Source organism: Juglans regia, chromosome 13, assembly GCF_001411555.2.
Source record: "Juglans regia cultivar Chandler chromosome 13, Walnut 2.0, whole genome shotgun sequence".
Lineage (NCBI taxonomy): Eukaryota > Viridiplantae > Streptophyta > Magnoliopsida > Fagales > Juglandaceae > Juglans > Juglans regia.
This window is the reverse complement of record NC_049913.1, coordinates 2,192,792-2,204,109: the sequence shown is the minus strand read 5'-3', so window position 1 is coordinate 2,204,109 and position 11,318 is coordinate 2,192,792. Positions and strand designations below refer to the sequence as shown.

General features: G+C 37.2%; 2 protein-coding genes across 6 annotated transcripts; one reads left to right on the top strand and one right to left on the bottom strand.

The window, feature by feature from the left end:
- Positions 1-64: 64 nt before the first annotated feature.
- On the bottom strand, positions 65-4,450 carry LOC109010637 (branched-chain-amino-acid aminotransferase 2, chloroplastic-like). 5 transcript variants are annotated; one of them, XM_018991524.2, is made up of 10 exons: positions 4,333-4,450; positions 3,052-3,127; positions 2,450-2,630; positions 2,098-2,274; positions 1,873-2,004; positions 1,443-1,532; positions 1,224-1,340; positions 921-1,016; positions 448-560; positions 65-373 (listed from the first exon to the last, which is right to left on the bottom strand). In XM_018991524.2, the coding sequence occupies exons 2-10, from the start codon at positions 3,096-3,098 to the stop codon at positions 259-261; spliced, it is 1,068 nt and encodes a 355-aa protein (XP_018847069.2). In that variant the 5' UTR covers positions 3,099-3,127; positions 4,333-4,450; the 3' UTR covers positions 65-258. The 5 variants fall into 5 exon arrangements, with proteins under 5 accessions (XP_018847069.2, XP_018847066.2, XP_018847067.2 ...); XM_018991521.2 differs by lacking the exon at positions 4,333-4,450 and adding an exon at positions 4,052-4,292; XM_018991522.2 differs by lacking the exon at positions 4,333-4,450 and adding an exon at positions 3,463-4,017.
- A 5,785-nt stretch (positions 4,451-10,235) lies between these two features.
- Positions 10,236-10,946, top strand: LOC109020654 (basic form of pathogenesis-related protein 1-like). Its single transcript, XM_019003164.2, has one exon. The coding sequence runs from the start codon at positions 10,290-10,292 to the stop codon at positions 10,788-10,790; it is 501 nt and encodes a 166-aa protein (XP_018858709.1). The 5' UTR covers positions 10,236-10,289; the 3' UTR covers positions 10,791-10,946.
- Positions 10,947-11,318: the final 372 nt, after the last annotated feature.

Sequence of the window (11,318 nt, the reverse complement as noted above, 5' to 3'; positions counted from 1 at the left end):
AATTCTCCTGATTTTGGTTTTTTTTTTGTGGAGAAAATTCTCCTGATTGTTTTTTCCCCAATGCTGTTTCTTCAACAAGGTGGTCTATATAATCTTTTCACAAATCGCCAGGAAATTCAGAAACTTGCAACGGATCGATCGCTTTTATTTTGCGTGAGGTAGACAAAACATCTTTTAAAAAAAAAAGCAATATTCTAGACAACAGTCTAAAGAAAAAAAGGCAAAACAAAGTTTTGCTGTAGATGCGAGGGAAGAGGCTCAAACAACTTCAACAGTCCATCCTAACTTGTCCTCAATACGGCCTGTTTGAATTCCTGTTAACATTACGTACAGTTTCTGAGACACCGTTTCAGCTCCAGTTTTGTATTCAACCCTGCATGCACATGACCAATCGGTCTGAAACCATTCTATAAACCTAAAAATGAACTAAATCGGTAGTGTAAGCACCTTTTATCCTGGTAGGTTATACAACCAACGGGACTTACAACCACAGCCGTCCCTGTACAGAAAACTTCATCAGCTTCAAGCAAATCCTCCATTGGGATTGTACGTTCCTCAACCTGATCAAATTGGCAAATTCTTAATCAACTCTTGTTAATCAAATTGCCTGCAAAATACCTTCAATCTGATCACAAAAACCAATGTCTCAGAGAGGGACACCTGGTAGAGACCTTAGAAATTAGAATACAACGGTAACCTCTAGGAAAATGATACCCGCACAACTTTTTTTACAATCATTTACACAATCTTGTTTTATATCAGAGGCATTTTTGTAAAATAATTTATAAAAGTAGCATCGTTTCACATAAACATCCCCAATTTAAAATATGGTTGTATAAAGAGTTGTAAAAAAGGTTATACATGTATCATTAGTCATCGCAAAATGATCAATTGGCACATCATAATTGAAGAATAATCACCTGGTAGCCAAAATCAAGGGCAATCTCAATGATGCTTTTTCGAGTCATTCCGGGCAGAATTGTTCCAACTGTTGCTGGGGTTGAAATCACATCATCCTACAACACACAGAGAGAATGCAAATCTAAGATGGAAAGTATTCAGATAATTAGATCACTGAAAAGTTGAATTCATTATAAATTATATTTCAAATGACTAAGCAGGACATGATTACTCGGACTTTTTGTCAGAAAAGAATTCATGTGTAGTGGCAAAAATTGGAGGTTATTAAAGGACAAAAGAATAAGAACAAGAATCCGTCGTACCTTGACAATAAAAATATTACATGTCGAAACCTCCTCGATATATTTTTTGGTTACTGCATCTAGGAATAGGACATCAGAGAATCCTTTGGCCCTTGCTTCAGTTAGTGCTTTGCAAACCTACAGAATTACAACTCTTCTGCATAAAAGACATGATCTGGATCGTATGCAGGCATGACTAACTACACAGAAGGCGCCAGGATTTTTGAAGTAACAGCGTACCGGTGAGTAGTTGGCGACGGTCTTGATGTCTCCAGTTCCACCCGGAGTAGCACGATGGAGCTTATCCTCAACAACCAAGTTTAAGGGACCCTATTACACAGAAGAGAACTCATGCAGTACTGAGATCGGTATCCTCCTTTCTCTTTAATGAGCATGGTTGTGGGTTTAAAAAATGAGAAATGTGAAGGGTGTCTAGGCGTGTGCAAGTGCATGCATCAAAATACGTCACTGTGATTAGGAATGACAAGATCTAAACTGCGTATTAACACGATGATGAATATGCAAAAGTGTCTGACTCAAATGATGCACCTTGGACAGACACTACCCTGACATTTGATCAAATAAGCTCATGGAAATTATGGTTATATGGTATACCTTTGTTGTATTCAGAAAAGGCACGATAAACATATATAGGGAATAATGACCCCACCTTATGATAATTGCCAACGGGAGAAGCATATACGAGGAATGTGTATTCCGGTGCCGGACACAAACCCAAAACAGGTCCACTTCCAATGAGCAATGGCCTGACATAGAGCGACCCTTTCCCTTGGGGAGGTACCTGTTTCATCCAACAAAAACTTCGTAACATTGAAAAGTTTGCACGAAACAAGAAATAAAAAGGAAGGATGAGAGGCGAGGCTGGTATATATACCCAATGCTTGTTGGCCCTGACTGTTTGCTTTACAGCTTCAACAAATTGCTCAACAGATGGCGATGACATGCACATTCTCTCTGCACCGATCTTCAACCGCTGAGCATTTTGTTCTGGTCGAAACAGCAAAACACGACCATCTTCCTTTCGGTATGCCTTCAGACCTTCAATCAATCCCTAAAGACACCAACCATGCACCTAGTATGTTTTAGTTCCGGAAATACTAAGGATTTCTAGCTGTCACTACCACTTCATTTGCTAGAAAGTTACAGACCAAGTTGTAGAATTGGGCAAGATATAGTTTGATCTTATTAGAACAGTGATCATATATAGAATGCATGCAGGTGCTCACCTGTCCATAGTTTAAGATTCCAGCATACGGGCTCATCTCAATGTTTCCAAAGGGAGTTACGTTCCCTTGAGTAAAACTCTCTCCTTCAGAGGATTTCATGACGTACATGTAATCCGTTGGAACTATATCAAATCCAAGTTCATCCCAGTTGAAATCCGCGTACGTTTCAGCATCAGCAGTGCTTTTTTATTTTTTTATGTTCAAACCAAACACAAACAGAGAGAAAACTGTTACAAAAAGATGTCCTGTATATTAATATATATATATATATATTATCAATGGAAATGGGAATGTAAAATCAATGCGCATGTCCTCTAGACTTGGCAGGCAAGATCAGATCGAGCAGACCATTGCTGCTACATATTAACTGTGAAACTCAGCACGTGCATGGTCTTTAAGGGACTAGGAATCACATGAAGAAATGCAAGTAAAGAGAACACCAAGGTACTGCGTCTGGTTACCATTTTGGTAGCTAGCTTCTCTTGAAGATTTTGGATGCAATATCTTATGTAATTTCCAGTGTCAGCCAAAACACTTTCCAGATTTTGTCAACTTTTCTAGCTAGATGGTCCCAACTGAAATCCATTCATGTAAATTATTACCTGGTACCCGTGGTTTGGGAAATTGTTTGTCCAGTCGGTGGAGCCATGAGTATGATAACAGATACGTTGGCTTCGGCTGCAATCAAGAATACAGTCCTCATGTCATGACATCTTCATGCTCTATTTAAAAAGTGTTAGATTTATAAATAGATTCTACAGAATATACTTACAAACTGACATTATACGTCTGTAAGCATTAGTAAATGCAGGGATGACCCGGCCCTATGACTAGCAAGACAAGTTAGACAATTGCCCAATACCCTCACCACCCACCACACCCACCCCACTATTCAAGGTCTAAGAAAAAGAAATATTGATCGCAGTGGGAAAACCTTCAAAACGGTCAGGTGCGTATTTCTCATTTACACCCAGCAGTAAAAACCCAACACATAGTAGATTTATGGTACTTACGGTGGGTGTGCATCCAGTTAAACTCCCTCACCCTTTTTCTTCCTCTCTTCTCTCTTTCCTCTTCTCCCTAGAAGCTTTCTCCTCCCACCGAAGTCATCCTTCTCCCCTTCAGCCATTTTCGTCGGCAATAAATAATACATGTTGAAGAAATTCAGAAGGCCATTAATGCTTAAACCATGTTCAAATCAAGAGCATGAAGGCTTCTGGGCCATTAAGGGCCATTAAGTAAAGATGAGACTAATGTGATCTTGGGGGCAGGGTATCATTTGGTGCTGTGCAGAATGGAGGAAACTGATGCAAAGTATAGAAGAACAAAGAGCCTGACCCTACGATCACTGGGTTAAATTTTGCGAAGGACAAAGAGCATTTCGTCACCCTCACTCTCTCTGCAGTCTGTACCTTTGCGACCACGGCCCCAAAACATACCGCCCACAAACAAAGATCTTCTCCACCCAATACTCTCCAGTTTATATTGACTATCCCAACGCAAAGTCTCACATTTTCCACCGTCAATGGCTCACACAAATTGAACAAATACCAAAAAAAAAAAAAAAAAAAAAAGAAAAACAGAGAATGGAGTCAGAGAGACCCCATCGCATGACAAGCACAAACGGCAGTAGCACTAGCGAGCTCTTCATTTGTTTCACCTCGGGCCTCTCCTCTTCTTCCATGAAGCTCGCCAAATCATTTCTCAGCCCAGGCCGTACCAGAGAACCATCCCAAATCTATCTTTCTTCCTCTCGTCGATGGCCACATCTCTCTCGGTCCTTGAGGGGAGCAACAATCGGAGATTTGAGCAGGTCACGGGGTGGGGGGAGGGAGGGAGCGACGGAGGGTGGGGGTAAGATCGAAGTGTAAAAAAAAAATCACCTGTGTACGAGTCTATGTTGAAATTTATTGCATCTCCTGGGTGACAGATTCTGATTTGTTAGTGTAAATTGACACTAATCACCAACTGTAGTTGCTCTCGCAGAGAATCAAAAGCGCTACGTTGTATATATGTGAGGAATAGCCTAATATATAGGCAAAAAATCTACTCAACCTCTTACCATTTATACAACCTCTACACTTTACATTATTTTTAATTTTTATTATTATTTTTTTTATTAAATATTTATTATATAAATAATGAATAAAAAATTTAAAAAAATTTAAAAAAATAAACTCAAAAAAAATTTTTAAGTCCATCCCATCTTGTATTCAATTCAACATGTTTGAAAAAACTGAATATTTCTTTTTTAAAGGAGAGAAATATTACTTTACTTCCTACTTTTACCTTTCAAAGTGGCTGCTTTTTTTTTTTATTTAATAATTAAAAAAGTGATTTTAAATATATTAATTTTTTTTAGTTTTTTAAAATATTTAAATATATTAAAAATATATATAAAAAAAAATTAAAAAATAATCGGTCAAATATAGCTAACTACTCAAGCGGTAGAGTAGCCGACTCTTAAAAGAATGTCCAATCCCTCTCGAAAAAGAAATATTAATATATAGCAAAAACTAAGAATCAAAAGAATATCTATGTTGTATGTGCGGAATAGCCTAATTGTAGGTCCATCCCATCTTGTCCTCAATTCAATATGTTTGAAATAACTGAATATTTCCTTTTTAAAAAAATCCCATCATATACAGCTTTTGAGTAGATAGAATTCTTTTATGGAACACCAATTGATTTATTGGTAAGTTTCTTGGGTATTACCTCCTAACCTGTGAATTGATAAATTTTTTATTTAAAACATAAATAAATTAAACATTCCATTCGTCTTAGTTTTCATTCATTTACTTTACTAATAAAACCATCTTATGAAATACCTCGAGGATGGACAATTTTGTATATTAATTATAGTTTGTCTAGGTATAGATAATTTGGCAGACGAATCTGCACACGAAGCTGACATGGCCTGCTGTTGTCAGCATTTTTTTTATTTAAAAAAAGAAAAGAAGAGAAAAACATAAAGAGAAGAAGAAGAAGAAGACGACCACCGGCTACTTCCCAAATCTATTTTCGTCTCCCCTCTCCCAAATCCTATCTTCCCACCCCATTTTTGTTTTTTGTGGGTGGTGCTTTTTTGTTCGTCCCTCCGTTGCAGATTGGCCAGTCTCCTTAGTGTGCGACCCACCTCTAAAGCTTCAGATCCTGAAGGTTGGCTGCACTTTTCCGCGGCTCCTCCACTCAAGTGAACTCCGATCCTTAGTGATGTCTCTGGTAGGTGCTTTCATTTCCTCCAATGAGTTTGTTCTTAACCATTAATCCTACCAATAAGTGCATACCTGACATTATGAAATAGAGAGAGGGCAAAATTTTAGTTAGTTGATGTTCTTAATGGTTCGTAGGTGCTCTGGTTATGCTCCCTGGTTACAAACCTGCAAATGGTGGGATCTAATCCTGTGGTGGATAAATCACATTTATGCTGCTGCTCGTTTCACCCATAAAAGTCTAATATTCCAGTACCTTTTGTACTTCATTCTTAACGCAATAAAAGTACGTACCTTAAAAATAAAAAGAGGAAGAATGGCCAATGAGACATTGAGAATGTCTCCTTTAAGGACAAAAATTATTGATTGAAGAAGGAAGTCGGACATTTGTGGAGGAGACAATAGAACTTCCATTTGTAGGTAGTACTACATGAGATGGACTTAGAGGATCATGCATGGCTTTTGAAGGCTTCATGATTCCTCTCCAAATGCTGAAGATGACTTTTAGATCACTTTGCAAAGTGACCAGTCCATCCATGATTTGATTATATATATTTGTACTGTTTTTTGGGCATTTATGGAGAAAAGGGAGAAAATCATTATTTGTGATGTAGAGTGGCATGGAGACAATATCAATCCAAGGACAATTACTAAAGAATTTGTAAGTATTGATATTCATGATTGACATTTCTTTCTTTGATCACTTTCTGAGAGTTTGTAAGTATATATTAGATCGATGCTTCTATATATATATATATATGACATGATCTCTTAAGCTTGGGGCCGGGTCGAAGTAATTAGCTAGCTTTGTTATATATATGTGCATGACCGAGTCTGTCTTTCAGATGCATGCAGGCAGATCATCGAGAGACAACGTTGTAATTTACATGTAATTTCCACATTGGCTATTATATATATGCCAACTTTAATTACACTCAACAAACTTCAACGATCTCTCGAACTAGACCATCATGTCATGAGCCAGATCACCAACCTCCAAATTAATTGATTAATTAGTTACTCATGACATATTTGGCATAATTGTTGTATTTGCTCATGTCCCACAAAAATAAGACCCCACAAAGTAAAATTAAAATATAATCAGGATTTGTGGTATTTGCAACACTCAACAAACTTGAATCTTGGAAACAAAAGGCTGCTTTTTGGAGCACTAAAATTACAAACATATTTCAATACAAACACTACGTCTATTACATATTAATATGCTAAATATATCCAACATGTTAATATACTAAACACAAAGATCACGTCCATTAGAACAAAGTGAGCGATAGGTTGGTTGAGACTACAAGGTTTCCGTTCAATGGGGATTCACTGTGATCGTATTACGTATAATGAAATTAATATAAAAATCACCCAATAGATATGAAGAAGTGTGCGTTCATGCTGGATATCTGCTTGTTGCCTTTGAATATCGATTTGGTCACTGTGGACTCCCAAAGCCCTCTTTACAATCTATTTCTCTTTTTTTTGAAACTCTTCCTCATTCCTTAATAATTCAATTTATATCTTCACAAATTCTTTTTCTCTTTCTTCACTGTTATCTGCCCATTTGAAATAAGTGTAGTATGTTAACCCCTAATTATAAACAAACAAAAGACGGGTATGTAAAATATCAAAATTTTGTACGAACTCAAATGCACGTCAAAGTAATGAAGATTGTTTCTACCTCTGTATTATACTTTGGACACCCAAAGAATGATCGTTCAGGATTTCTTAGCGTATTCGATGTTTTAAGTGAAGTGGGCTTCCCATAAGTGCACATTGGGTTATTCCTTGAAGTACGATTAACAAGAGAATATGAAGAAATGACGATGACATCTTGTCATAAGAAATTACAACAACTACATCTAATTTTTTGAGTGAGTGGGCAATTTTTTTTTTTATTATCTATTTTAGATTTAACTTTATTTTGGGAGAAGGGGGGGGGGGGGGGGGGTGTTGGGGGCAAGGATGAAATGAATTTACAATTGATCTCCCAAATACATTAGTATTTGGCAAAGCAATGAAAACTGAAAGAAATCCTTGCTACCAAATTCCCTTATGAAGCAAACGAGATTGAGAATTGAAATCACCACATTATCCCATAAACTTAATGATCAAATATGCATCACCTGATCACTATTTCCAATTTAAGCCCTGGTTTGCAACATAATTTATCAAAGCAATCCTCTTGTAGTCAAAATAAGAAACAAATTTCAAATATATATATATATATATATTCTATTTCAACAAAAACACAAGTGAAAAAGATTACTCTTTCTTTCACTGAAAAGTCCTTCCATTTAGTACTGAACCAAACCTTTCTCAGCCATTTACAATGGACCAAACCCCTAATATTACCCCAACATCCACTACCTTTATTCATTTACACTATTTACACTAAAAGATAATTTTTAGCACAGTTATTTCAAACCCAAACAATGTCAACATACACTACACCTTTTCTTCAACAAACATGTTACCAATCTATAGCCCATAAACTATATAAACAAATCAACCAAAGAATTCCAAAAATCTCTACCAACCAAATGCACACATTAGGCAACTCAGAACCATTTTTTAAAATTCTCACTATGCTTTTAGTTGAATTGACCTTTGTAACAGTTCAAAAAGATCCATAGCGAGAGATACGACCTAATCTGATCCAAGAAAAACAGGCCAGCATAGTCTAATATAATGCAAACAACATTGTAGCATCATCTACCATACCAGTGGACACGTTTTGGGATTAAGACAAGTTCAAACCAAAGATAAGAGCTCAATTTGTGCACCTTTGGAGCTTTACGAGTTCATATTCTAAAATGTTTTAAGGTTATGCTTGATGCAGTTAACATTTTAACTATGGCTAGACAAATGAGACTGATAAACAATTTCTAATTTTTTCAGTAAATAAGAAACAAAAACCTTGTACCAAGACAAGCAAATTCTTAATATGGTATTCATCTCAAAACTAGAAGTTAAAAACCTAAGTTTTACATAACAGATCCAAAACCTAAATTCAAAACCTAACTTTTGCAAACAACAAAATCAAAATATATCCACAATACAAACTTAATCAACCTAAATTGATTGAAAATCACAAAGAGAGAGAGAGAAGGAGATACTGATGATTGAGAACGAATAAACGTTGGACTTGACGGACTGGACAACAAATCACGAAGAAGAGGGAGAGTGAATCTGGGACTTGTAGGAGGTTAGAGTTAGGGTTTGGAACAAAAAATGGGGGTTAAACAAAAGAAGAAGAGGACGACGACTTAGGGTTAGGGTTCAAAACAAAAAATGGGAGCGGGATGGATTTAAGTGGAGGAGAGAACGAGAATCGATGGGGAGAATGGAGAGAGAGAAGGAAACGCGAAGAACAGGAGAAGGAAGGCTCAGTCGAATGAAACACATCGTTTCAGCTTCCCACCCTCCAAAACGAACCGTTTCATTTTTGTTAAACTTACACTTCTCCCTTTCGTCCTATCAGATCCTGCTTAGATCCTGTTTCATTTTTATACCCTTCCCGCCCAAAACTCAATCAACTTCCATAAGCAAAACGAACCGTTTCATTTAACGAGCCAAGTAGATTCGTACTCGGATTCATCCACCAAATCAAATGCTTTTAGCTTTTTCCTATTAATTATATGAAAAAGAATCATGGTTTCTCTCAAATGATTAGAACCTTATCATTGGGCCCAAAGACACGTGAGTTGGGGGTGGACTTAAGACTTGGGCCCCAGATTAAGTGATATTAATCTTTTCGGTCTTTGCAAGAAGCCCAATTCTCCTTGTGTTTGAATATGAAGCATGGGCTCAGCACTTCTTCTAAGATAGGCAATAAATTAACATATCTCTAAGTTTTAAAGCTAACATGGCGCCTAAACTCATGGTGGAATCCGTGAATGATGGGCCCCTACATGTTCACATGACTTCAGTACTGTGACAAGTCTGACTGTAGATTCACGGCTGAAATATATTGAACAATAATTTCTTTACGGAAAAACATTCTCTGAAATTTGGGTATATATATAATTTGAGAATTTCCAGAGAGAAAAATTAGATAAATATACGAAATGAATTTTACAATATCTATTATTGCTAGTATAATTTTATTAATTAATATTATATGAAAAGTATTATAAGATTTATTTATGCATTTATTTCTCTCATTTGATACCTTCCTATCAAGAGACGTTGATGTGTTTGCATGAATACAAGCCAAACACATGATGATCACTGCATGTTCAACTCACGTGGATGCAGGCAAGCCCTACTTTTTGTTGCAATTGCGCACATATAGATCATGCACGCTATAGCTAATACGTTGGTTCCATGATTTGGAATGGGACCATTAATTATAAGACATATCCTTATGTTGTGCATGTGAATTCCGATTCATGTCATTTTCTTAACGGAAAACGAAATAAACCACCCCGCGGGCCCCCTCGATCTTTTGTTTATTATGTTGTGCATGTGAACTCCCCAAATAATAAATTGCCGACCATATACTTTTTACCTGCAGTAGAGAGAGAACGTTCCCTAGCTTGCCTATAAAAACACCTAAACCATATCATGATGCATGCCGCATTGTCACTTATAAGAATAAAGAATCTATCAACTGCATGCCTGCCTGTGCCTTGAAAATGGGGCTAAGCAAGTTTATGCTAGCCATATGCTTCGCGGGGTTAACCCTAACTCATGATCTTGCCCTAGCTCAAAACTCCGACCAAGACTTTGTGGATGCACACAATGCTGCGCGTGATGAAGTTGGTGTTGGTCCTATTTCTTGGGACGATACCCTTGCAGCCTATGCACAAAACTATGCTCGTGAGAGGAGGGACTGCAACTTGGAGCATTCCATGGGACCCTATTCGGAAAACATTGCTGCTGGCTGGAGTCGCTTTACCGCAATAGAGGCAGTGAAGATGTGGGTAGATGAGAAGCAATACTATGACTATGAGACCAACTCGTGTGTTGGCGATGAGTGCAGACACTACACTCAGATTGTCTGGCGCGACACAACGCATCTCGGCTGCGCCAGGGTCAGGTGTAACAGTGGTGGGATATTTGTGACCTGCAACTACGATCCTCCGGGAAATAACGACGGCGAACGTCCTTACTAAATGGTTTTAGGTACAAATCATTGTGTTAAAAGTATGTTGCAGTGTTTGTATGTGCATGGTAGTTATTAATTTTATACATATGTACCGGCTTTCGATGGATTTAATGGAAAATGATGGTAATATTATATCCTGAAGAAGAAAATTTTCTCATCTCTGCTTTAATTATGCAGTGAGTACTCTAGCTAGCTTCAAGCAGCACCGGATCTGACTGCAACTTTGACAGTCCATGTTATGATTATATGTGAGAGAGAGAGAGAGAGAGCACCCAATTCCCTAGAAAAAAGGGTATGAATGAGGACCAAGCTTCATTAACAAGTAGATATGCTGATATATATATATATATATATATATATATATGTCTCCATGCACGTTGTTAGCTGAGTTCGATTGTCCGACTGAAGAAGCGGATGTGCGAGAGACAATTTTGATCGAAATTAATTACAATATTTTTCTTGTGCTAATTACTTAATTGATCATATATAATCGACATCGACCGTTAATACTTCTCTTGAAAAAAGCACATTTTAG

What these genes read in the sequence shown, in the direction of transcription:
- LOC109010637 (XM_018991521.2), bottom strand. Translation starts at nt 4,133, where the DNA reads ATGGAAGAAGAGGAGAGGCCCGAGGTGAAACAAATGAAGAGCTCGCTA. An exon ending in TGTGCTTGTCATGCGATGGG is followed by an intron (nt 3,128 to 4,051) that starts GTCTCTCTGACT and finishes TCTTGATTGCAG; the next exon opens with CCGAAGCCAACGTATCTGTT. An exon ending in GAATCTTAAACTATGGACAG is followed by an intron (nt 2,275 to 2,449) that starts GTGAGCACCTGC and finishes TGGTGTCTTTAG; the next exon opens with GGATTGATTGAAGGTCTGAA.
- LOC109020654 (XM_019003164.2), top strand. Translation starts at nt 10,290, where the DNA reads ATGCCTGCCTGTGCCTTGAAAATGGGGCTAAGCAAGTTTATGCTAGCC.